The sequence below is a fragment of the Trachypithecus francoisi genome, unplaced genomic scaffold (assembly GCF_009764315.1).
Source record: "Trachypithecus francoisi isolate TF-2019V2 unplaced genomic scaffold, Tfra_2.0 Lachesis_group5, whole genome shotgun sequence".
Taxonomy (NCBI): domain Eukaryota; kingdom Metazoa; phylum Chordata; class Mammalia; order Primates; family Cercopithecidae; genus Trachypithecus; species Trachypithecus francoisi.
Genome location: NW_022681470.1, coordinates 147,342,046 through 147,369,048, shown reverse-complemented (window position 1 = coordinate 147,369,048; position 27,003 = coordinate 147,342,046). Strand labels below are relative to the sequence as shown.

Genomic DNA, 27,003 nt, shown 5'->3' with positions numbered 1-27,003 from the left:
CAATCTCCCAAGTAGCTGGGACTACAGGCGCCCACCACCACGCCTAGCTATTTTTTTTTGCATTTTTAGTAGAGACAGGATTTCGCCATGTTGGCCAGGCTGGTCTCGAACACCTGACCTCATGATCTGCCCTCCTTGGCCTTCCAAAGTGCTGGGATTACAGGTGTGAGCCACTGTGCCTGGCTTTTTTTTTTTTTTGAGATGAGTCTTAATCTGTTGCCCAGGCTGGAGTGCAGTGGCATGATCTTGGTTCATTGCAGCCTTTGCCTCTTGTATTCAAGCAGTTCTCCCGCCTCATCCTCTTGAGTAGCTGGGATTATAATCACGTGCCATCACGCCCGGCTAATTTTTGTAGTTTTAGTAGAGACATGGTTTCACTGTGTTGGCCAGGCTGGTCTCGAACTCCTGACCTCACGTGATCCGCCCGCCTCGGGCTCCCAAAATGCTGGGGTTCCAGGCCTAAGCCACCACAGCCGGTCCCTCCTAGATTTTCTAAGAACAAATCCTAAAGCCGGGGGGCCTGAGCGTTCCTGGTTTGTGGTGCAGCCCCCAGGGGTCCCCTCCTGTTACCTCTTCCCTGGGCCAGTGAAGGGAGGGTGGACGGCATGGTGTGGGGCCTTGGGTCCCCACGCCTGGAGCCAAGCCCGGGGCATTTGCTTGCATGCTAAGAGCTCCCTCTCCAGCAAGCCCCGGGCCAGGGAGAGAAGGAACAGCCCAGAGCCAGGAGAAAAGGGAGAGTGAGGCTGTTTATTGTGTATGAATTCACATTGTATCAACAACGCCACATAATATTAAAACACTGCGAGAAAGTGGGTGCGGCACACCTGGAATTTTAAAAAAGTCAGAAATAAAAACAACCAGACATCCCAATGCAGATGGCATAGAACCTGCTAGAACCACAGGTGGCGGCTGGAAACAGGAGACAGGTCTTACAAAGATTAGATCGGCAACGGTTCCGTGGACAGAGGAGGAGGCGCGGTTGGCCGGCGTATGGCTTCTGTGCAGAGGGCCCGAGGACTTTTAATAAGTGACCCCTTGAGGAAGGGCGTGGTGGCTCCACCTCCGCCCAGAAGCCCCCTCCCTGGTCACTCACGCCTGGGCAGGTGTGTCATGGCCCCTCCTACCTGCCCCAGAGCTTGGGCGGGATAGGGCCTGTTAACTTGGAGATGGATGCGTGGCCTGGAGGCCTAGCATTGCACCCCGGACACGGTGGCCGGCCCGTCAAAGGGACCACGCAGAGAGAGGGAAAGTGCAGCACCTTCCGCCCCGGCCCAGCCACCCTGTTTATGTCCTCAGAGGCCAGAGGTCACAGCTGAGCTATCTGTGCTTGGCCTGGGGTGACCCCTGCGGAGGGTGGGAGAGGGGTGCGTGTTCTGGCTCCTTCCTGGAGAGAGGAGGGCAGGGTAGGCGGAGCTGGCCCGGGAAGGTGCCCAGGTGGGTCACGACAGGGTCGGGGCCTGGCCCACTGTGGCCCTTCACCCGGCAACTGGTTTCTCACTCAGGACCGGGGAAGGCCCGTCAGAGACCCAGGCGGCAGAAGGAAAAATGGCCTTCTTGCTCCCACTGGACGTTGCCTTGTGTGTGCGTGGGTGGGGGTGAGTGTCCTTAACTCTCTTTTCCCCTGGTGTGGCTGAGAGACGCTGGTGTCCCCAAGGCTAGAGCTGCTGCTGCCACCCCCGCCCGTCAGCCCCGCATCTGGAGGTGCACGCACGCTCCTGGAAATGCCCGTAAAACACGCGTCACCCCAGGGATTCCCGGCAGAAAAGCACGCGCGGTGCTTGGTGTGTGCGCTCGTCTGCAAAAGTATTTTCCACACTGTGGTCACTGAGGTTTACTCTACAAGAAAAAAAAAGGGAGAATTTTTTTTATCCCCCAAGCTAGAAAACTCACAGGCTTCTGGCAATGGCCGCCTCCCTGGGGTCCGGGAGACGGTGGGGCCCAGATAGCTTAGGGAACCCAAGGCCCTGTGGATAGTGAAGGAGAGGCCAGCCTGTCCTTCCCCTCCCTGAGCCTCAGTTTACCTAGAATGCTTGGACCCCAGGCTCTCTGACTTCTGTGCAGGGTCCCGTCTGTGGGGCGGGAGGATGTGGCTTTAGGGGCCTTTGCAGCTAAGAGTCCCTGGAAGCCGGGATTTAACCCCACCATTTCCAGCAGCCTAGGAGGCCCGGCTGCCTGGGCTGTGCCTCTGCAGCGGCCTCCATTCCCCACTGGCATTTCTGGGGTCACATTGTTAGGACACACCAGTGGGACTGGGCTTGGCACAGCTGTGCCCCCTCCTCCCTCTGCCCTGGCAGCGGGGGCTTGGGGATTAAGGCCTCTTTTAAGGAAAAACGGGCTGGGGTGTGTTTGCTCCCAGTTACCAAGATGGCTCGTTGGGAAGGGTGGGGGCAGGCGGGGTCTCCCTGCCTGGGGTCCTCCCAGGGTTTCTGGAACAGACTTTTGTCTCTTCCTGCCATTCCTGCGATGGGTGGTGGGGACGCCCACACCCCAAGCCCCGCCGGCTCCCAGCCCAACCACAGGAGGCTGCAGTCTCTGGTAGCCTCTGGGGCTCTCCTGGGCCAACAGCAGGTTTGGCGGGGAGGGCTCCCCAAAGCCCCAGCCCTCCCGGACCGGCCGTAGAGAGCTGGGTGCCGGGGTGGGGAGCCCAGCTGTTGCCTGTGGGAGCCGCCCGAGGCTGAGGAGTGAAGGTCACTCTCCCTGCGCCTGCAACACACAGAGCCCTCCAACCTTGTGAGGTGGGAACCCTGGCAGTCGCCCCAGGAGGGGAGCTGAGCAAGGATCCCCACCCCATGGGCCTGCACAGAGGACCTGGGCAGCCGTCCAGGAACCCTCTCGGCACGGGTCCTTAGACGCCCATTTCCACTGGGACTGGAGGGACAGGGCTGGGCTAGTTTTTTTTGTTTTTTCTACTACTTGCTTCTGGGCCAGCCCCGTGGAGGGGGGTCAGGGCGGCCAGGCCTCCTGCGATCAGGGCTGTGTGGGGTCCCGGCGGCTCAGGGTCCGGCTCAGGGTCCGGCTCAGGTGTGGCCCCAGGTGACGCCAGCAGGCCCGGGAGGATGTGGCTGCACCTGCTCCCGTCTGTGCCGCAGAGGAGGACACAGTCGTCTTTCAGAAGCCTCCCCCAGACCCCATGGCATCTTCGATTTCCACTTGCCGCTGGGAGGAGTGACCCGTTCTGGGCCTAACGCATCTCCTGGCCTCAGGCAGCGGTCCCGGGTCGCACGGGGTAGAAAAGCGAAAAGATTGGGTTCGAGCGACAGGGCAACGTTTTGAGCGGACGTTTCGATCTCCGGGAGAACGTCTCACCTCCCAGCATCCTTCAAAGTCACTTCAAGATCATGGAACAACTTTGTATACACGGCAGCACAGGGTAGCCCCACCCGCCCCGCCGCGGCTCCCCAGCCTGCATTTCTGTTGGAGAAATGTCTATGGTGGATGTCAGAGGGTAGAACAAGCCGGAAGAGCCAAGGACGGTCAAAGCCTCTCCAGGCCACACAGATGCCTCGTGCTGAAAACACGCCGGGCGCGGTGGCTCACACCTGTAATCCCAGCACTTTGGGAGGCCGAGGTGGGGGAATCACGAGGTCAGGAGTTCGAGACCATCCTGGCCAATATGGTGGAACCCCATCTCTACTAAAAATACAAAAATTAGCCGGGCGTGGTGGCGCGTGCCTGTAGTCTCAGCTACTCAGGAGGCTGAGGCAGGAGAATCGCTTGAACCCGGGAGGCAGAGGTTGCAGGGGGCCGAGATCGTGCCATTGCACTCCAGCCTGGGTAATGAGAGCGAAATTCCATCTCAAAAAAACAAAAAAAATCCAAAAACAGGATGGGCTGGGCCGGTGACCGCTCCCCTTGGGCAAGTCCCAAAAACCTGTTTCTGGCACAGAGGGGACCCTGAAGAAAGGACCCATGGCAAAAATCATGCAGGGGAGTCACACTTGGCAACTATTCATAGACGAAGCTCCCTCCCGACCCCCATGGTCCATCGTGCGTTCATTGCCTGATGGTACAGTTTAGTGACGGGCTCGACCATCACAATCCGAGTTTAGCCGTATGGAATAACAATTTTTTAAACAGAGAGATATTTCCAAAAAAAGTTCACGATGTCACCTCCCCCCACCTCAATTTTACCTCTACTTAAAAACAACGCAAAGCATCTCAGTGACCCTATGAAGTCTTTTTACAAACGGTCAGTTCTCCCGGAACTACTGCCACCGGGCAGAGTCACCTCCCTTTCCCCCTCGGCGCCGCGTCCACAATCGAAACGGCCATTGAGATTTTTACAAATGGTTACCACGTCACTGGGGGATTTCAGTTGTACCGAACGGGAAGTGGCCGTAAAGCCTCCATCCCGGCTTTGCCCAAACTGAGAGGGCCATGGGGTCGGACCCGAAACCCCATCTACACCTACAAGGTACATTCTACCCCATCCAGGCAGTGGGAACGCCTTTTTTTGGGGGGAAGGGTGGATTTCTTTTGGAATTAAACGTTTTGGGGACTTGAGATGTTTTGTTTGAGCTGATTACTGAATGATGTCCTGCCTGAGACACAGAGAGAGAGAGCGAGAGAGAGAGAGCGCGCACATACAGAACACAGTTATAAAATGATACAAGGTTTCTTGTCCTTAAAGGGGTTCTCGGAGGCAGGGACGCCGACCAACAGGGGGTCGTTCCGAGCGTGTTGTTCACAGTAGCTCATGAGGTCAGACGCCGCTTTGGAGACCTGTGTTTGGGCACAAGGAGGAGAGAAGGGAGATATAAGAAGAGGCTGGCACACCCAGGTTCACAGCAGCACCATTCCCAACAGCCACAGGCGGAGACAGCCCAGGAGCCCATTGACGGGGGCGTGGGCAAACAGTGTGGCCCGTCCACACACTGGAATATTACTCAGCCATGAAAAGGAGTGTGGCTCTGACATAGGCCACAATGTGGATGCATCTTTTTTTCTTTTCTTTTTTTTTTTTTTTTGAGACAGAATCTCGCTCTGTCGCCCAGGCTGGAGTGCAGTGGCGTGATCTCAGCTCACTGTAAGCTCCGCCTCCCGGGTTCATGCCATTCTCCTGCCTCAGCCATCTGAGTAGCTGGGATTACAGGCGCCCGCCACCTCGCCCGGCTAGTTTTTTGTATTTTTTAGTAGAGACGGGGTTTCACAGTGTTCGCCAGGATGGTCTCGATCTCCTGACCTCGTGATCCGCCCATCTCGGCCTCCCAAAGTGCTGGGATTACAGGCTTGAGCCACCGCGCCCGGCCTCTCTCTCTCTTTCTTTCTTCCTCTTTCTTTTTGAGATGGAGTCTCTCTTTGTCGTCCAGGCTGGAGTGCAGTGGTGCAATCTCGGCTCACTGCAACCTCCACCTTGTGGGTTCAAGTGATTCTCCTGCCTCAATCTCCCAAGTAGCTGGGATTACAGGCACGCACCACCAGGCCTGGCTAATTTTTGTATTTTTAGTAGAGACGGGGTTTCACCATGTTGATCAGCCTGGTCTCGAACTCCTGACCTCGCAATCCGCCCGCCTCAGCCTCCCAAAGTGCTGGGATTACAGGTGTGAGCCATAGCGACTGGCCTAAAAAAGATTTTTTTTTTAAAAAAAGAAAGGGCTGGACTTCCTTCAGCAAGCGTTGCCAGATTTTGAACACAAAGGGTCAGGGACAGAGGCACCCTGCTTTCGGAGTCCAAAACCTCATTCTCACCCCAAGGAAGGAAGGCCCCGATAGGAAAATGCTGCCTGCACATTTGACGAGCTTGAGGGAGGTTTCAGTGACACCCAGCCAGGTGGCTGTGCCTGGTGAGGATGAGATAAGCTTGTCTCCATCTTTCTCGTGCAGCCTGAACCCCCTGATGACTCCGAACCCCAGAGGGGCAGATGCTTCCGGTCACAAGAGGGACCCCCTGCCCCCCTGCTGCCAGCCTGCCCCAGGCCACACGCCTGTCTCTCCTGGCCATGCCTTTGGGGGTGCCGCTGCCACTCCCCGCATAGCTCACCCCAGCAGGGCTGGAGCTGGGGTGTCAGGTGTCCTGGGTCAGGCTAAACGGGGACACGTCCGTCTGGCCCTGGATGTCATCCTGTAACCGGTAACTGTGTCTCTGTAGGACTCAGCGACCTTTCTCTCCTCTCTTTTTCCCCTGAAAGGTGAGAGGGCGATCACAGGGGGAGGATTAGATGTGGCAGGGGTGACGGGATGATCCGAGAAGGATCACAGCATCGCTTCACGGAGGGGCCTTTGTTGTCTGCTTTTGAGACAGGGTCTCGCTCTGTCCCCCAGGCTGGAGTGCAGTGGTGCTATCATAGCTCACTGCAGCCTCCACCTCCTGGGCTCAAGGGATTCTCCCGCCTCAGCTGGGAGTACCTGAGTAGCTGGGACTACAGGAGTGAGCCAGTACACCTGGCCATGACTTTTTATTTTTTATTTTTATTTATTTTATTTTTTTATTTTGAGACGGAGTCTCACTCTGTCGCCCAGGCTGGAGTGCAGTGGCGCGATCACGGCTCACTGCAAGCTCCGCCCCCCGGGTTTACACCATTCTCCTGCCTCAGCCTCCCGAGTAGCTGGGACTACAGGCGCCCGCCATCTCGCCCAGCTAGTTTTTTGTATTTTTTAGTAGAGACGGGGTTTCGCCGTGTAGACCAGGATGGTCTCGATCTCCTGACCTCGTGATCCACCCGTCTCGGCCTCCCAAAGTGCTGGGATTACAGGCTTGAGCCACCGCGCGCAGCTGATTTTTTATTATTTATTTATTTATTTATTTATTTATTTATTTATTTATTTTTGAGACAGAGTTTCGCTCCGTCAGCCAGGCTGGAGTGCGGTGGCATGATCTCCACTCACTGCAACCTCCGCCCCCCGGGTCCAAGCAATTCGCCCACCTTGGCCTCCCAAGTAGCTGGGACTACAGACACCCACCACCACGCCACGGTAATTTTTGTATTTTTTAGTAGAGACGGGGTTTTACCACGTTGGCCAGGCTGGTCTCGAACTCCTGACCTCAGGTGGCCCACCCACCTAGGCCTCCCAAAGTGCTGGGATTACAGGCATGAGCCACCGTGCCCGGCCTGGCCATAATTTTTAGAATAATTTTCTTGTACAGATGAGGGTCTCACCATGTTGCCCAGGCTGGTCTCAAACTCCTGGGCTCAGGCAATCCTCCCGCCTAGGCCTCTGGAAGCACTGGGGTTACAGGCATGAGCCACCTCGCTTGGCCAGGACCTCTGCATCCCAGATCCTCCGTCCTCCTTTGGGCCCCAAGGATACCTGGGACCTGGGCCCCTCAAAAGGCCAGGAGCCTGTGGGACAGCTTTGGGGTCTGGCCCAGCTGGGCAGCCGGGGAACATTGATGCCCACAGAGTGAGCCCGCTGGCCACGGCCTGTGATGACTCGGACCTGGCCTGCTTTCTAGGCTTCTATTTGGGAAGCGGCTGTCCTGGACGACAGAAATAGCCTCCAGACCCTGAAAATAGCTGGCGTTGTGGCTCCAGCACGCGGCCCCCTCGGCACCACCCCCCATGCCCGCTGCGCTGGGCTGGAGAGCCCTGAGATCGTTGCCGTTGAGGCTCTGTGGTTCTGGTCGCCGCGTTGGAGCTGGGGATATAAAACCTCAGGCGGGACTGGGAGCGGGGACGGGTCAAATCCTGGCTCCCCGAGGCCCGACATTCAAACGGGCCGTGGGGGCCCCTCCTCAACATCAAACGGGGCAGGATGAGTCACCGCCCTCCGCCCGGGCTGGGGGCTGGCACTGACTCATAAAAGGAAAACCACTTCAACCAGGGCTTTCTCTTTCTTCAGCCTGAAGGAATGCTTTGAATGCTCAGCTCTGTCCTCAGCAGTCAGATTTCTGGAACATTCAGACACCTCGTGGGAGGCAGACCCCTCCCCTCCTGGCTGGATCTGGGCCGGCGGCGGCGTGATGGGGTCTGGGGGGGATTCAGAGCTGCGCTGGAGGGAGGCTCACTGGCTGATCAGAACCGTGTCTGACTCCTGTGCCACCTGGCCAGCAGGGACGAGTCTGTCTGCCCCCAAATGGGAGCAAAGCAAGGGCCAGGCACCCCTTCCTCATAAATTCCCATGGCCAATAATGATAAGCTGGTGGCAGGTACCGGAGAACTGAGTTCTGAGTGGATACGTGGGGTGATGGCTGATTTTATGGGGGTACTAGGGTGGGCCATGGTGCCCCAGACTTTGGTTAAACGTTTATTTTATTTTATTTTTGAGATGGAGTCTCGCCCTGTTGCCCAGGCTGGAGTGCGGTGGTGCAATCTTGGCTCACTGCAACCTCTGCCTCCCAGGTTCAAGCGATTCTCCTGACTCAGCCTCCCACGTAGCTGGGACTACAGGCGTCTGCCACTACGCCTGGTTAACTTTTTTGCAATTTTAGTAGGGACTGTGTTTCACCATATTGGCCAGGCTGGTCTCGAACCCCTGATCTTGTGATCTACCCACCTCAGCCTCCCAAAGTGCTGGGATTACAGGCGTGAGTCACCGTGCCCGGCCGATTAAATGTTTTTCTAGATGTTGCTGTGAAGGTTGTTTTTTCTTTCCTTTTTTTTTTTTTTTTTATAGAATCTTGCATCTTGCTCTGTTGCCCAGGCTGGAGTGCAATGGCATGATCTCAGCTCACTGCAACGTCCCAGGTCCAAGTGATTCTCCTGCCTCAGCCTCCCAAATAGCTGGGATTACAGGCACGCACCACAACCCCTCGGTAATTTTTTTGGTATTTTTAGTAGAGATGGGGTTTCACCATGTTGGCTCGGCTAGTCTCAAACCCCTGACCTCAGGTGATCTGCCCACCTCAGCCTCCCAAAGTGCTGGGATTACAAGTGTGAGCCACTGCGCTCAGCCTGTTTTTTATTTTGTAGGGATGGGGTTTTGCTATGTTGTTGCCCAGGCTAGAATTGAACGCCTGACCTCAAGTGATCCTCCTGCCTTAGCCTCCCAAAGTTCTGGGATTACAGGTGTGAGCCACTGCGCCTGGCATGCAAAAGTCTGGTGGTGTTTTTTTTTTTTTTTTTTTTTTATGTGATTCACCTTTAAATTTGTAGACTTCAAGCACAGCAGGTGACTGTCTGTAATGCAGGTGGGCCTCATCTAATCAGTTGAAGGACTTAAGAGAAAAAGCCGGGGGTCCTCCCAGGAGGAAGGCACTTTGCCAGGAGTTCCAGCTGCAGCACCAACTCTTCCCTGGGTCTCCAGCCTGCTGGCCTGCACTGCAGATTTCAGGACTTGCCTTAAAATACATCTCTCTCAACTGGGCACAGCCTCAAGTGTGATCCTTGTGAGAAACCTCAAATGGGCCGGGCACGGTGTCTCACGCCTGGAATCCCAGCACTTTAGGAGGCCAAGGTGGGTGCATCAACTAGGTCAGGAGTTCGAGACCAGCCTGGCCAATATAGTGAAACACCATCTCTACTAAAAATAAAAAAAAATTAGCCGGGCATGGTGGTGCATGCCTGTAATCCCAGCTGCTTGGGAGGCTGAGACAAGAGAATCGCTTGAACCTGGGAGGTGGAGGTTGCAGTGAGCTGAGATCGTGCCATTGCACTCCAGCCTGGACGACAGAGCAAGACTCTGTCTCAAACAAACAAACAAATCCTTCAAACAACACAGAAGTGAAAAAAGTAAACAGGACATGCCCTCTCCTCCCGCCCGGGACTGTGTCTCTCAGTTTAATTTGCATCCGTCACAGCTACGGAGCTGGACAGAGCGATGCACATGAGGACGGCAAAGTGCTCTGTCACGATGACCGTCTCCATGGGGCCCCAGCGTGTTTACAAAGCACGTTACGTTGCCGCGGGAACCCGTGAGATAGGTGTTAGATCAGCTGCCTCTTTCTGCCGAGGAAATGGAGGCTCAGAGAGGTTAAGGGAGGGCCCCAAGGTCACACAGCAAGAGGCACAGCTGTGGGGCAAGCCTCTGCCCTCCTGCCGAGCCTCCTGTCCGCCATTTGCGGGGTACCCACGGGCCTCTCCCCTCCTCTTCCTGGCGTCCGCCGGGCTCACCTTGATACGCTCAATCCCAGCTTCTATGCGTAGCTGTTCCACCAGCTTCCGGGCCTGGGCTATGTTGTTAGTGGCTGACATTGTCTGCCATCAGCTCTGGGCCCCGTTGTCCAGAGAGCTGTAGGGGAAGCAGAGGGGTGTGGGTCAAAGCTCAGGTCAGGCCTCTGGGTGGCAGCAGGGGCGCCCAGCCTTGGCTCAACCTTCCCAACTCTGGGCACAACCACTCGGCCTCTGGGTGGGGACCAGCGGCCTCGGTGTACACAGAGCTGGTACTCAATAAAAGGGTACACAATACAAGGTACACAATAAAAGGATCAATTAAAAAAAAATCCCTTTGACACCACCCAGCCTCCTTGGTTTCCAGCATAGAGCCTGGCACACGCTCAGCCATGACAATCCTCTGTGAGAGTTTGCAGAAGGAGGGAATGAAAAGGGCAAAGGCAGGTCAGTCACGGTGGCTCAAGCCTGTAATCCCAGCACTCTGGGAGGCCGAGGCGGGCGGATCACAAGGTCAGGAGATCGAGACCATCCCGGCTAACACGGTGAAACACCATCTCTACTAAAAAAAAAATACAAAAAAATTAGCTGGGCGTGGTGGCGGGTGCCTGTAGTCCCAGCTACTCAGGAGGCTGAGGCAGGAGAATGGTGTGAACCCGGGAGGTGGAGCTTGCAGTGAGCCGAGATCGTGCCACTGCACTCCAGCCTGGGCAACAGAGCAAGACTCCATTAAAAAAAAAAAAAAAAGACAAAAAAAAGAGAAAGGGCAAAGGGAATAGGTCAGGAGGAATAGTCCTCTGGAGAAGGGCCTGCCTCAGTCACGTGGCAGGAGTTCCTGCCCTCCAAGGGACAGTGGGGACAGTGGGGACAGTGGGTGATATCTGGGGATATCTGTGGCTGTGGGGGGGGGGTGCTCCTGGCATGGAGTGGGTTGGGTGGAGGGCAGGGACATTGCTCAGCTCCCTGCAGTGCCCAGGACGGCCCCATGCCAGGGAAGGATCTGACCCCGATGTCCATAGCACCCAGGGGAGACCCCGGGTCAGGGCAGGGATCACAGCAGAACCCCCGATGACTGTCCTTTGTTTTTTTTTTTGAGATGGAGTTTTACTCTGTCGCCCAGGCTGGAGTGCAGTGGCACGATCTCGGCTCACTGCAACCTCTGCCTCCCGGGTTCAAGCAATTCTCCTGCCTCAGCCTCCCGAGTAGCTGGGATTACAGGCTCCCGCCACCAGGCCCGGCTAATTTTTGTATTTTTAGTAGAGACAGGGTTTCACCATGTTGGCCAGGCTGGTCTCGATCTCCTGACTTCAGGTGATCCACCCTCCTCGGCCTCTCAACGTGCTGGGATTACAGGTGTGAGCCACCTCACCCGGTCTGTCCTCCATGTCCTTCATACTGAACCAGTCAGGAGCCCATGCTGTTGCTTCTTGAATTCTCCTGGAACAACCCAGGACCTCAACAGGGCAGATGATCACGGGATGCAGAGTCTTTTGGGGGTCCGTGGAATCCCCCAAGGTCTCATCTGGGGGTGACTCTGCCCTGCATGGAGCACTGGGTGATGTCTGGGACATCTGTGGCTGTCATGACTTGGGGGTGCTCCTGGCAGGGCATGGTTGGAGGCCAGGGATGCTGCTCAGCACCCTGCAGTGTCCAGGATGGCCCCACTCCAGGGAACGATCGAGCCCCACGTGTCAGCAGTGTCCAGGCTAGAGAAACCTGCTTAGTAGGACCCAGCGAGGGGGTCGGTGCTGATGGGAGTGGCAGGGGCAGGGGCCAGGTTCAAGAGTCCTGGGCAGCTGCAGTCCCAGCCGGGCGTTTGTGAGCAGTTAATTAAGCCGCGCCCTGTTTCCGTCACAACTCATGGCATTGCTGTCTGTTTTGCAGAGCCAGGCAGCCGCAGAGAAGCCAAGGCAGATTCCAAAGTTTTCCAAAAATGCCTACTTAGTGATAAGAAGGAAAGGACCATCCGTGCATATCACACCGCAGGGGAATCTCCAGGGCCTAGGATGTGTAGCATGGTTCTGTTTCTATAATGTGTTTACGAGGACTTTCTATAGGCAGAGTCTTGCTCTGTCGCCCAGGCTGGAGTGCAGTGGCGCGATCTCAGCTCACTGCAACCCCCGCTTCTCCCTTCCAGTGCTACTCCCACTTCGGCCTCCTGAGTAGCTGGGATTCCAGGTGCACGTGCCACCACGCCTGGCTAATCGTTGTAGTTTTGGTAGAGATGGGGTTTTACCATGTTGGCCAGGCTGGTCTCAAACTCCCGGCCTCAAGTGATCTGCCTGTCTCGGCCTCCCAAAGTTCTGGGATTACAGGCATGAGCCACCATGCCTGGTCCAGGGACAAAATTTTAGAAATGGAGAACAGATTAATGGTTGCCAGGGATCAGGAAGGGACAGGGGCTGGGAGGGAGATAGGTCTCTGTATAAAAGGGCAACACAGCCAGGCACGGTGGCTCTTGCCTGTAATCCCAGCACTTTGGGAGGCTGAGATGGGAGGATCACTTGAGTCCAGGAGTTTGAGGCCAGCCTAGGCAACATAGCAAGATCCCCTCACTACAAAAAATGAAAAAATTAGCTGGGCATAGGTGGCACACTCCTGTGGTCCCAGCTACTTGGGAGGCTGAGGTGGGAGGATCTCTTGAGCCTGGGAGGTTGAGGCCAGACTGGGCAACTTAGTGAGACCCCATCTCTGAATGAATACGTAAATAAAAGGGCAACATGAATGATCCCTGTTAGTGCCTCAACTACGGTGATGAATCCACAAGCCCATACAGTGATAAACGCACAGAGAGCCTCACACACTCACACACCGGCAGGCACAGTACTGCATACTACGGAACTGAGGGAGGCTGGTGGCTGTCAACCTCACACCCTCACACACTCACACACCAGCCGGTACAATACTGAATACTGCGGAACCTGAGCGAGGCTGGTGGCTGTGTGACTGTCTAGCTGTGATCCTGCCCATAGCTTTACCAAATGTTACCACCGGGGACGGCCGGGGAATGACACACAGAATTCCTGTACATTCTTTGTTAGCACTGGATGTGACTCCACGGCGATCTCAATAAAAGGATCAATTAAAAAAAAAAAAATCCCTTTGACACCACCCAGCCTCCTTGGTTTCCAGCAGACCTCCCGCCCCCACTTTTTGGGGGCAGAGAAGGCCCAATCTGTCTGCGCTGGAGGCAGGGTCCACGTGTGGCCGCTCAGAAGGTTCTGATTCCAGAGAGCTTCAAAGCAGCCACAAAACATCCAACTCAGGGAAAACCGCCCTTGGTTGGGCTTAAAAATACCTACATTACTCAGTGCTAAAAATACGTGCACACAGAGAACAAATGGGCTGGCCCCACCTCCTGTTTTCCTTGGAAGGCCAGGGGGTCCTATTTAGCATCCACAGTCAGGAGTGTCCACCCAGACCATGGGCCCCTGCTGCCCTGGGCAGCCACCCCCCCAATTTCCATGTGAGCATCAGGCCCTGAGCCTTGCTGGCTTTTCTGTTTTGGGCGAAATTCCCTGGGAGATGCTCCCTTTGGGCTGGGTAATAACTCAGGCCTGCCAGAAAGGCCAGAGAGGGCTGTGCTGTGTGTGTGTATGTGCATGTGTGTCTATGTTTATTTGCATGCATGTCAATTATGTGCATGTGACTGTACACATATGTGTGGAGGTGTGTGCATTCACGTGGTGTGCATGTCAGTGTACACATGTGTATGAATGTGCGTGCACCTATGAATGTATGTGTACTGTGCGTGTGCATGTGTGCACACATGTGTATGAATGTGCGTGCACCTATGAATGTATGTGTACTGTGCGTGTGCATGTCAGTGTACACATGTGTATGAATGTGCGTGCACCTATGAATGTATGTGTACTGTGCGTGTGCATGTCAGTGTACACATGTGTATGAATGTGCGTGCACCTATGAGTGTATGTGTACTGTGCGTGTGCATGTCAGTGTACACATGTGTATGAATGTGCGTGCACCTATGAGTGTATGTGTACTGTGCGTGTGCATGTCAGTGTACACATGTGTATGAATGTGCGTGCCTATGAGTGTATGTGTACTGTGCGTGTGCATGTCAGTGTACACATGTGTATGAATGTGCGTGCACCTATGAGTGTATTGTACTGTGCGTGTGCATGTCAGTGTACACATGTGTATGAATGTGCGTGCACCTATGAGTGTATGTGTACTGTGCGTGTGCATGTCAGTGTACACATGTGTATGAATGTGCGTGCACCTATGAATGTATGTGTACTGTGCGTGTGCATGTGTGCACACATGTGTATGAATGTGCGTGCACCTATGAATGTATGTGTACTGTGCGTGTGCATGTCAGTGTACACATGTGTATGAATGTGCGTGCACCTATGAATGTATGTGTACTGTGCGTGTGCATGTGTGCACATGTGTATGCTGGCATGCATGAGTGTGCATATATGCGTGTGTGTGCACACATATCTGCATGTGTGTGTATGTGTACATGCGTATGCATGGATGTGCACGTCAGCATGCATATGAGTCTGTGCATCAGTGCATGTGTGTACATGAACATGTGTGTACATGAGCATCTGTGTCTATGAGTGCATGTACATATCTACATGTGTGTGTGCACCTGCATGTGTGCATAGGTGGATTTGCATACGTGCATGTGTGTGGGCATGCATGTCAGTGTGCACGGGTGTATGTGAACGTGTGTGGACATGTCACTGCATATGTGTGTGCGCACACGTGTGTGGGCATGCATGTCACTATGTGTGCACGTGTGTGTGGGCATGTCACTGCATATGCGTGAGCATGCACGTGAGAGTGTATGTCACTATGGGTGTGTGCACGTATGTGGGCATGTGTATATGTCACTGTAGGTGTGTGGATATCTGAGTGCATGGGTGTGTACATGCGTGTCTGCATGTGTACATGCGTGCGTGTGTGTGCACGGGCGTGCATGTGTATGCTCGTGCTGAGATGCCGAGACTCAGACACAGATTGCATCACCCATGCAGTCGCCTCCCCAAGTCCCCGTCTCGGTGGTGTCACCAGCCGGCAGTGACTCAGGAGCAGCCATGCCCCCAGCTGAGGACTAAGCCAACAGCAGCAGAACTGGCCACGCGCTGAGTCAGCCAGGAACGCCCCTCCCAGCTGCCTCCCTGCAGAGGCGCACGGGTGCCTGGCACCCCGACCTGAATGTGCTTGCCGCCCGGGGAAGCTGTGGGAGGGGCGGGAGGAGGCAGCTCCGGGGGCAGGGACAGGTGGTCAAAGCTGCACACAGTCCCCGCAGTCCCCACGGCACCGTCCTCAGGGTGGGCTCTGCCTCGGTGCACAGGCCCCTTCAGGCAGGCAAGGCTCCAGGTGAGGCTCTCCAAAAATAAAACTTAAGAGGGACGCTGCCCGGCCCCGGGCCGGCCTCCTAGCAAAAGGCTCATAGCCACACCCGAGTCTAAGCCTGCCTCGTGCAGAAAAATCCCACTCGCGCCTGAAAGTCAAGAAGGATGAGGGTACCCCCCCACCCCAGGGCACAGTGGAAATCTGTGGTCGCTCAAGGAAGGGTGACCAGCCCCTAAACAGAGAGCAGACCTGAGCTGACTAGACACGAGGCTCCAGTGCACGCAAGGGCTGAACAAAACCGCAGGAGAGGAGCTGGCAGCACCCGCCGCGAGGGAGGCGGGAGCACAGGAGCCTCCCGGGGAGCCGCCGACCTCTAACCCCTTGCTCCAGCAGTTACCCCGAGGGAAAAAAATGAAAAGAAATAAAAAGCTACATATAGAAAGGCGTTTATAATTGTGTTACATGTAAGAGTGAAAAGTTAGAATGCAAGTGCTCCATTTTTTTTTTTTTTTTTGAGACGGAGTCTCGCGCTGTTGCCCAGGCTGGAGTGCAGTGGCAGGATCTTGGCTCACTGCAGCCTCTGCCTCCCGGGTTCAAGCGATTCTCCTGCCTCAACCTCCTGAGTGGCTGGGATTACAGGTGCCTGCCACCACGCCCATTTAATTTTTGTATTTTTAATAGAGACATGGTTTTACCACGTTGGCCAGGCTGGTCTTGAACTCCTGATCTCAGGTGATCCACCCACCTCGACCTCCCAAAGTGCTGGGATTATAGGCGTGAGCCACTGCGCCCGGTCTACTATTAGTTTATAATATAAACTTATGCTATATTATAATACAGTATAATATTATACATTATTACATATTTATATATTTTGTTATATATTATGTTTACTCATATATGTATACTCTATATGTCATTATCACACATTTATTACATACTTGAAGATTCATTCACGATATATTCATATCAGTTTTGTATTACCAATATATAGTTTTATTAGTATTTAGTATTTGTATTATACACTTATTGCATACATATTTGTATCTTTATTCATCATTTATATAATTTGATTTCTATTTTGACATTTACGTTTGCTATTGATTTTGTATTTATAATATATTTAGATTGCTATTTTATATCTGTATATATGTATTCATTATATAGTTATATCATCTGTTATAGGTTTATTGAATATTGTTTATCTTAACTTTTTTTTGAGAGGAAGTCTTGCTCTGTCGCCCAGGCTGGAGTGCAGTGGTGCAATCTCAGCTCACTGCAACCTCCGCCTCCTGGGTTCAAGCGATTCTCCTGCCTCAGCCTCCTGAGTAGCTGGGACTACAGGTGTGCGTCACCACACCTGGCTAATTTTTGTATTTTTAATAGAGATAGAGTTTCACCATGTTGGTCAGGCTGGTCTCAAACTCCTGACCTAGTGATCCACCTGCCTCGGCCTCCCAAAGTGCTGGGATTACAGGTGTGACCCACCGCTCCTGGCCCTCTCTTTTTTATTTTGAAATAATTAAGGACTCAGGCAGTTGCAAACATAGTCCAGGGAGCCCCGTGCACCCTCTCCCGGTCCCCTCCGGGGCAATGTCATCTGTGACTATGAGATAGTAGCGGAACCGGGATGCTGAGGTCAGCCCAATGCTGTGTCTCAGACGGCACCAGCACCCCCCCACCCCCGCCGCTCATCTGGGGGTGCGGGGGGAGTTTTGGTATCTCGCATCCCTCCAGGAAGGTGGCCTGGGTCCCTCTCTGGGGGCATCGCCCCTCTGGAGCTGTGCCCCTACCTGCGGGCCTGTCCTCACTGGGTGGAGGAGAGGAGGTGTGGCCTAAATGTTTGCTGAGCAGATGGCTGGGCAGACAAAGACCCAAAACTGCGACAAAATTGACAGTGTTATCAGTAAAGAGAGACACAGCCGAGGGCCTCAGTCTGCAAAGCTGGCTGAACTCCAAAGTTCATAAAATCCTAGAGACCTGATCTAAACTTGGAAGTTTAACTCACTCCAGTACAGGCCCTCTCCCTCTGGCTGGATCCTTCTCTGGGGTGGGGCCGTCCTGGGCACTGCAGGGTGCTGGGCAGCGTCCCTGATCTCCACCCACTCCATGCCAGGAGCACCTTCCCCCCACCCCACAGTCACAACAAGCACAAATGTCCCCAGACTTGGACAGGTGTCCCCTGGGGGAAAAATTTAGGCCTTTATGGAACTCCCTTATCAGGAGAAATCCTGTAGCTCAGAGTGGTTCCCTTAGCCAAAATGCAAAGAGTGTGAACCTAGCTGACTGAAGGCCCCAAGAAATAAACGCTACTGAATGAAAATATGCTGGGCATGGTGGCTCACGCCTGTAATCCCAGAACTGGGGAGGTTGAGGCGGGTGGGTCATTTGAGGTCAGGAGTTCAAGAACAGCCCGGCCAACAGGGTGAAACCCGGTGTCTGCTAAAAATACAAAAAAATGAGCCAGGCATGGTCATGCATGCCTGTAATTCTAGCTACTCGGGAAGCTGAGGGCAGGAGAATCGCTTGGACAAAGGAAGTGGAGGTTGCAGTGAGCCAAGAGCGTGCCGCTGCACTCCAGCCTGGGTGACAGAGTGAGACCCTGTCTAAAAAAAAAAAAAAAGGAAACACAGGAGTGTTTCCAAAAGGACTTTTATTAGCATCCCAGAACGCTTTGTGACTAGGCGATGCCCCACGGGGCCGGAGCCTTCCCCCAGATGTGAGCCCCATGGCATTTGAAGGGAGTGAGACCACAGCTCCCACAGAAGAGGGAACTCTGGAAGGCCAGAAATCTGCCCTGGTTCTACCAAGCTGTGTGGCCTTGGGAAAATTGCCTTCCCTCTCTGAGCCCCAGTGACCTCTGTTGAAATGCTCAGAGGGACACTCTCATCTCTGCACCAGCCCTGGCCCCCAGGTTCCTGTGCCAGGAAATGGGGGTTCCAGAGTCTGGCAGGCAAGAAGAGGACCCTCTTCTAGGGACCTGTGGCAACTGCCAAATATAAACACAGCTGCTGGAAAGACAAGGTGGCTGGAACATCCTGCACCCAGTGAATGTGGACAGGCCGGTTTGCCAGGAGCTCTTGAGAAATCTCCCTCCCCGTGGACTTGCACCCTGTCACCACTCCCCTGACCTGCCCTGAGGCTGGGCTGCAGTAGGGAATTGCAACAGCCCCACCGGCCCTAGACAGACCTGGGCAGAGCTAGAAGCTGATCATATTAAAAATCAGCGTGGATCGGATTCGGGATAGAGCCTCAAACTGGCTGTGCTGAAATTACCTATTTTTGTGTTGTTGGATTTTTTGTTTGTTTGTTTTTGTTTCTGGAGATGAAGTCTCACTCTGTTGCCCAGGCTGGAGTGCAATGGCATGATCTCGGCTCACTGCAACCTCCGCCTCCCAGGTTCAGGAAATTCTCCTGCCTCAGCCTCCCGAGTAGCTGAGATTACAGGCATACACCACCACGCCCGGCTAATTTTTGCATTTTTAGTAGAGACGGGGTTTCACCCTGTGGGCCAGGCTGGTCTCGAACTCCTGACCTCAGGTGATCCGCCCACCTTGGCCTCCCAAAGTGCTAGGATGACAGGCATGAGCCACTGCACCCGGCCCATTTTTGTGTTGTTGAACTTAAAGCATGAGCTTGGGCAAATCCCTTCTTCTTTTGAGCCATAGGGTAAAGGTGAGAGGAGAGTCTTGTATGCGCCGTGATTAGTTCCAGAAGTCCAGGGTGATCCAGTCATGCTTGCATCACTTCCGTGTCATTTATGGACTCGATGAGAGACAAAAGGGCCTCTGGGGACTGTGAGTTGCATAAGCCTCTGCTGAACTGACAGAACATTCAGGTTTCAGGGAGAGGTGAGGTCATTGCCAGGGATCTTATTCAAGGGATAAAGGCTGACACCTGTTCCTGAAGAGGGACCACATGGTGCATGCCTGGAAGTGGAAAACCCGGGCTCGCATTCTGGCTCTGCTTCTGGTGTTTGGGTCATGGCTTCCTCAACTGGAAAATAAGAGGGCTCCTCTCAAGGCTGAGGATGGGTCCCCATTTGTCATCCTGTGGCTCTAAGATCAAGAAGATCTAGACCTCCTTCTAAACGACTTGGACTTTGGCTAAAATCTCTATGGGTAGATTTTGGCTTGCACAATGGTGGATTAGCTGCTAAGGACAAACCCACTCTCTTGCTGAGGTCAACTAGAAAAGCTGAACAGGGCCGGGCACGGTGGCTCACGCCTGTGATCCCAGCACTGTGGGAGGCCGAGGTGGGTGGATCACTTGAGGTCAGGAGTTTGAGACCAGCCTGGCCAACATGGTGAAACCCCATCTCTGCTAAAAATACAAAAATTAGCTGGGCGTGGTGGCGCGTGTCTGTAGTCCCGGCTACTTGGGAGGGTGAGGCACAAGAATCGCTTAAACCTGGGAGGCAGAGGTTGCAGTGAGCTGAGATTGCACCATTGCATTCCAGCCTAGGTGACAGAGCGAGACTCTGTCTCATAAAAGAAAAAAAAGTTGGACAGGGCCAGGTGTGGTGGCTCATGCCTATAATCCCAGCACTTTGGGAGGCCGAGGTAGGAGGATCACTTGAGGTCGGGAGTTTGAGACCAGCCTGGCCAACATAGTGTAACCCTGTCTCTATTAAAATACAAAAATTAGCTGGGCGTGGTGGCGCATGTCTGTAGTCCCAGCTACTCGGGAGGTTGAGGCACAAGAATTGCTTAAACCTGGGAGGCAGAGGTTGCAGTGAGCTGAGATTGCACCATTGCACTCCAGCCTGGGTGACAGAGCAAGACCGTGTCTCAAAAAGGAAAGAAAAGCTCAACAGAATGTCAAAGCGTCTGCTCAAGGGCCTGCAGGCTTATTAAGATAATGGAGAATTTCCAGCCAGGATTTAGGGGAGGATCGAAGGACAGCCTGGGTTTGGGGTCACTTTTTCTGGGGTGGGGAGGGTTTGCTGAGAGGCCGAGTGATATTTCTATCAGCTTCACAAGGCCAAGGGTACAGAAATTGAGGTCCAGGGTCTCCTGAGGAGAGAAGCCTTGGTAAATTCCCCCTTGGGGTGAATTGGGACAACTTAATGTTGCACTGTAAGAGGAACGATCACAGCTGGGCGTGGTGGCTCACGCCTGGAATCCCAGCACTTTGGGAGGCTGAGGCAGGCGGATCACCTGAGGTCAGGAGTTTGAGACCAGCCTGGCCAACATGGTGAAACCCCGTCTCTACTAAAATACAAAAATTAGCTGGGCATGATGGCGGGTGCTTGTAATCCCAGCTAGTCAGGAGGCTGAGGCGAGAGAATCGCTGGAATCCGGGAGACAGTGGTTGCAGTGAGCCAAGACTGCGCCACTACACTCCTGCCTTGGCAGCTGAATGAGACTCTGTCTCAAAAATAAGTAAGTAAGTAAGTAAATAAATAAATAAGAGTAATCATCAGGAAGCAGACAGGTCCTTAGAGCAACTGTAGCTGAGTTTGAATAATCTCAATCTCTGATACTGGATTAGGGTGATTCTAGATTGCTCGTGGCCCCAAATGTCTGGAAAAAGTAAACATAAATCCTCTCCGGAGGAAAACAATATCATCCCAGTCCTCAGATTATTTCTACATACAAATGCACAACGCAATGTCTGAAATGGAAGCAAAAATAACTAGACATACGAGGAGCCAGGATCACATAAACAAAAATCAGCAGAAATAACCAGCACTACAAACAGACCCACAGGGTTTCCATACACTGGGAATTGACAGAGACTTTAAATTAATTGTGCTCATTATGTTCAAGGAAATAAAAAGATGAGATTGGAATTTTAGCAGCAAATCAGAATGACAGGGCAAAAAAGGAGCCACTGGATATGGAGAAAATGACAATATCTGAAAAGTAAGAGCTCAATGGAAGAAATAAAAAATTAGTGACCTGGAAGACAGAACAGAGAAAAATATCCAGAAAGAAGCAAGAAGACACAAAGGGAAAGAAACTACAGAAGAAAGAGCAAAAGACCCAGAAGATGCACTGAAGTACAACGTACATGTTATTGGAACACCAGAAGGAGGAGAGAGAGAATGAAGCAGGAACAATCTTTGAAGAGATAATGACCAGTAACTTTCTAAAACTGATAAAAAGACCTCAAGCCACAGCTTTCAGCATTCCTAGAACCTCAGGCAAAAGAAATGTCCTAAAAAGTGGCAGAGAAATGGCCAATAAGCACATGAAATGGTATCTAATGATTAGTCATCAGGGAAATATGAATTAAAGCCATAAAGAGAGACTGCCTTTCAACCACTAGAGTGGCAAAAATTAAAAAGACTGACAACACTAAATATTTGGGAGGATGAAGAAGAACTGGATTCATCATCCATTACTGATGGGAATGTGAAATAGTACAACCACCATGGAAAATGGTTTAGCAGTTTCTTTTTTTTTTTTTGAGACGGAGTCTGGCTCTGTCGCCCAGGCTGGAGTGCAGTGGCCGGATCTCAGCTCACTGCAAGCTCCGCCTCCCGGGTTTATGACATTCTCCTGCCTCAGCCTCCCGAGTAGCTGGGACTACAGGCGCCCGCCTCGTCGCCCGACTAGTTTTTTTTTGTATTTTTAAGTAAAGACGGGGTTTCACTGTATTAGCCAGGATGGTCTCGATCTCCTGACCTCGTGATCCGCCCGTCTCAGCCTCCCAAAGTGCTGGGATTACAGGCTTGAGCCACCGCGCCCGGCCTAGCAGTTTCTTATAAGGCTGAACGCATACCTCACCTATGACCCAGCAATTCCACTCCTAGGGGTTTACTCAAGATAAATAAAAACATGTCTCCATAAAAGGACTTGTACGAGATGTTCATAAGCTTTGACTCATGATGGCAAAACCTGGAAACCACCCAAATGCCTTTGAACGGGGGAATCAACAAGCCGTGGCATTTCACACAATGAAATACGACCTGCACAGTCAAAAAGAATAAACCGGCCGGGCGCGGAGGCTCACGCCTGTAATCCCAGCACTTTGGGAGGCCGAGACAGGCGGATCACGAGGTCAGGAGATCGAGACCATCCTGGCTAACACGGTGAAACCTCGTCTCTACTAAAAAATACAAAAAACTAGCCGGGCGCGGTGGCGGGCGCCTGTAGTCCCAGCTACTCGGGAGGCTGAGGCAGGAGAATGGCGTGAACCCGGGAGGCGGAGCTTGCAGTGAGCTGAGATCCGGCCACTGCACTCCAGCCCGGGCGACAGAGCGAGACTCCGTCTCAAAAAAAAAATAAATAAATAAATAAAAAAATAAACTACTGAGAGATCGAGCAACGTGTATGATTTTCAAAAATATTTTGTCAAGCAACAGAAGCTGAATATTAGAGGTGCATGTTATATAATTCCATTTATATAAAGTTCAAGAATAGGCCGGGTACAGTGGCTCATGTCTGTAATCCCAGCACTTTGGGAGGCCGAAGCGGGCAGATCACGAGGTCAGGAGATTGAGACTATCCTAGCTAACACGATGAAACCCCGTCTCTACTAAAAATACAAAAAATTAGCTGGGCGTGGTGGCGGGCGGCCGTCGTCCCACCGACCTGGGAGGCTGAGGCAGGAGAATGGCGTGAACCGGGTAGGTGGAGCTTGCAATGAGCCAAGATTGCGCCATTGCACTCCAGCCTGGGTGACAGAGTGAGACTCTGTCTCAAAAAAAAAAAGAGGCCAGGCACGGTAGCTCAAGTCTATAATCCCAGCACTTTGGGAGGCCGAGACGGGCAGATCACGAGGTCAGGATATTGAGACCATCCTGGCTAACACGATGAAACCCCGTCTCTACTAAAAAAATACAAAAAACTAGCCGGGTAAGGTGGCGGGCGCCTGTAGTCCCAGCTACTGGGGAGGCTGAGGCAGGAGAATGGCGTGAACCCGGGAGGCGGAGCTTGCAGTGAGCCAAGATCTGGCCACTGCACTCCAGCCTGGGCGACAGAGCGAGACTCCATCTCAAAAAAAAAAAAGAAAAGAAAAAAAGAAATAAATAAAGTTCAAGAATAGACAAAACTATGGTGATAGAAATGAAAATGGAGGTACAGAGGTTGCTGCCTCTGGCCAGGGTGTTGGCTAGAAAGGGCCATGAAAAAATTTCTAGGGTGATGGAAATGTTCTGTATGTTGGTTGAGCTGTTGGCATACACAGGTGTACACATTTGCTAAAATCCACCAAACTGTATCTTTAAGATCTGCTCATCTTACTGCATTTGAATTGCACTTTGACAAAATCAGTTAATTACAAACAAAAATCAACAAACAAAAGTTGCCAGAGGAAAAAAACAGCAACAATTAGGTGGACCCAGTGAAAATATCCTTCAAGAATTAGGGGAAAATAAGGGCATTTTCAGATAAACAAAACCAGACTTTCTCACCAACAGACTTGCCTTTTAAAAGGTAAAACTAGAGAAAGATAATTCCAGAGTAAAGGTAGAAAATGCAGGAAGGAGTGAAAAACAACAAGAATGTTGCAGACAGGAAAGAACTTGATAAAATAATTCTAAAGTTCCAGTGGAAAGATCAACAGGAAGTGAAAACCTCTGTAAAAAACTTGGCACACACATGGATCATCACAGCCTTCAGCTCAGTCCTCACCTCCAACCATCTCACAACAGAAGATGTTCTGTGCTTCTGCCTTCACATTTTTATTATATGATTGTTATTATATTATTTTGGTCATTGGATTCCAGTGATAGGAGTTACAAATATTACTTCAGGAGTTTACTAGTGATACATTAATTGGATTTTGCAATTCTACATGCACACAAAATGAAGTCAGCATCTGAATATACACACACACACACACACACACACACATCCCCCATCCGCTGTGACTGGTCCAATGTCAGAGTGATAAGACTCAATGCCAGCTGCCCCCAGAGACTTTTCTTCAGTCCAGCCAGCCCCTCCCTGGACGTCCACTTCAGCAACGCTCTGCAACCTCAGGCAGATCCCTGTGTGCTTCACCAATGGCCTCTGCTCCACTCCCCACTCCCTCCATCTCCTCCCAACAGCTACAGCGTGCTTCCGAAAATGCAGTTGAATCTGTTTCTCCCCTGCTGAGAAACCACCAGCAGCTTCTAATTCCTTCCAAAATCAAGTGCAAAAATCAAGGCTTATTGTTCAATTCCCACCCCTAAGAATTCTTCCCCCAGCTCCAATCCTGTCAAAGAACTGCCTTCTCTGATGCATGGCTCCAGGATCATCTCCTTTTTCACCCTGTGGCCTCATGAGCTCAGCATTTTCCTGATTCAGAAACCCTGTAGGGGGCCATGAGGGAGATGGTTGTCCCCGAAACTAAGACCCAGAGAAGGTAGATGGCTCGCCTAGAAGATACTTATTATAAGAAATTGGCTCACATAATTATGGAGGCTGAGAAGTCGTAAGATGTACAATTGGCAAGTTAGAGAGACACGAGAACTGACAGTTTCTGTCTGAAAGCCAGCAGGCTTGAGGTCCAAGAGCAGATGTTTCGACTGGAGTCCAAAGGCTGGAAAAACCTATCTGCCAGCTTGAAGGCTGCCAGGCGGGAGGAATTTTCTCTTCCTCAGCATTTTTGTTCTATTGAGGGCTTTAACTGATTAGACGAGGCCCCTACATTGGGGAGGGGGAGCAATAGGCTTTACACAGCCAGTGGTTCATTTCATCCAGAAACAATTCTCACAGACACACCCAGAATAACATTTCAGCAGATATCTGGGCACCCCATGGACCAGTCAAGTTAACACATAACATTAACAGTTACAACAACCTTGGAGTCAATCATTCAGCCCACCACATCATTCTCTCACGGCGCTCGGTTTCTTTTCTTCTAGTACTTATAATGTGGTATTTCAGTTGTCCCCTACTGGACTGTAAGCCTCATGAGGCCAAAGATCTGGGGTCTGGGCGCTGGGAGGCTGAGGCAGGAGGATCGCTTGAGCCCAAGAGTTTGAGACCAGCCTGGGCAACATGGCAAAACCTTGATTCTACAAAAACAAAAACAAACAAAAACACAAACAAAACTAAACTAGTTGGGTGTGGTGGGGCACACCTGGAGTCCCAGCTACTCATAAGGCTGAGATGGGAGAATCGCTTGAGCCCAGGAAGTGGAGGTTGCAGTGAGCCGAGATCATGCCAGTGCACTCCAGTCTGGGCAACAGAGTAAGACCCTGTCTCAAAAAAAAAAAAAAAAGAAAAAGAAAAAGAAAAAGAAAAAAGAAGAGAAAGTCTGAGCTGTTCTCCCCAGAACCTGGTATATATAAATGCTCAAGAGACATTTGCTTGGGGCCTGAAGTGGGAGCTATGCCTGTCTTTGCAGATGTCGACCTTAACCCTGGAAGATCACTTTCCCCTGTGACATGCTCCTTCTTTATGATGTGAGCTTCAAATGTTATTTCTTTTTGGAAGACTTTTTAATGGCTTTTAGCGCCAGGTGACCTTGACTCAGAATTCCTGGAACACGGTACACTCGGAAAGTCACCTGGGCTGTTTGTTGCAGACTAAATATTTGTGTCCTCCTCTGACCTCACCGAGTTCATATGTGGAAATCCTGGGTCAGGCATGTGGCTCATGCCTGGAATTCCAGTGCTTCGCGAGGCCAAGGTGGGAGGATCACTTGAGCCCGGGAGTTTGAGACCGGCCTGAGCAACAGAGTGAAATGTTACCTGTACAAAAATAAGAAAATTAGCTGGGTGTAGTGGGGTGTGCCTATAGTCTCAGCTACTTGGGTGGCTGAGGCAGGAGGATCGCTTGAGCCCAGGAGTTGGAGGCTGCGGTGAGTTATGACCACACCACTACACTTCAGTCTGGGCAACAGAGTGAGACATATCTCAAAAAGAAAAGAAGGTTGGGCGCGGTGGCTCACGCGTTTAATCCCAGCACTTTGGGAGGCCGAGGTGGACAGATCATGAGTTCAAGAGTTTGAGACCAGCCTGGCCAACACGGTGAAACCCCGTCTCTACTAAAAATACAAAAACATAAGCTGGGCGTGGTGGCAGGCACCTGTAATCCCAGCTACTCAGGAGGCTGAGGCAGGAGAATGGCTTGAACCCAGGAGGCAGCGGTTGCAGTGAGCCGAGATCACGCCATTGCGCTCCAGCCTGGGCAACATGAGAGAAACTCCATCTCAAAAAAAAAAAGAAAGAGAAGAAAAGAGCCTCAGCTTGCTGTTTTTGAAACCGAAGCCACATGTTTTTTTCCTAATCAGAACTAAAGTGAAAGATTAAAACAATCGATGTTTTGTTTGTCTTGGAGCAAGAAATATAAGATCTGTGTTTCTGGCTTGCAGACAAGAACACCGCAGCCCTGAAGCATGTGTGGGTCGTGCGTGTGACAGAACACAGGAGGCCTGCGGCGAGGTCCTGACAGGGAGGACTTTCTCGGGCTGGAGACCTGGTTCTGAGCACGTCCCCTGGACTTCCCTGAGCCTCAGCTTTCTCGGCTGTAAAATTCAGAACTAGAGAGCGGTTTCCCTGTGCTCCACGACACCCTACGGGTTCTGTGTGGAGGCTGAGCCACCCGTGTTCTCAGGAGGGGCTCTCTTGGCCTTGGGGTGCAGTCGGTGCCTCCTGCTCAGACTCCATTGTGTATGTGTATATTTTATTATACAGATAATAAAAGATGTATACATACACATTTTTTAGAGACAGGTTCTCACTCTGTTGCCCAGGCTGGAGTGCAGTGGTGCAATCATAGCTCACTGTAGCCTCCAACTCCCTGGG

At 52.2% G+C, this 27,003-nt stretch overlaps 1 protein-coding gene and 1 pseudogene across 3 annotated transcripts in view; both read right to left on the bottom strand.

The window, feature by feature from the left end:
• Positions 1–727: 727 nt before the first annotated feature.
• LOC117074198 lies at positions 728–4,379 on the bottom strand (annotated as a pseudogene). The gene is made up of 3 exons (XR_004433525.1): positions 4,322–4,379; positions 2,918–3,078; positions 728–1,815 (listed from the first exon to the last, which is right to left on the bottom strand). The product of XR_004433525.1 is annotated as an uncharacterized LOC117074198 (transcript).
• Positions 728–27,003, bottom strand: part of GNG7 (G protein subunit gamma 7) — a 207,198-nt gene continuing 180,922 nt past the window's right edge. For both annotated transcript variants that reach the window (XM_033198287.1, XM_033198286.1), the window contains 2 exons: positions 9,990–10,107; positions 728–4,722 (listed from right to left, as the gene is read on the bottom strand). In XM_033198287.1, coding sequence (XP_033054178.1) covers positions 4,597–4,722; positions 9,990–10,070 — 207 coding nt within the window. In that variant the 5' untranslated portion in view covers positions 10,071–10,107 and the 3' untranslated portion in view covers positions 728–4,596. The remainder of the gene's footprint in view (positions 4,723–9,989; positions 10,108–27,003) is intronic.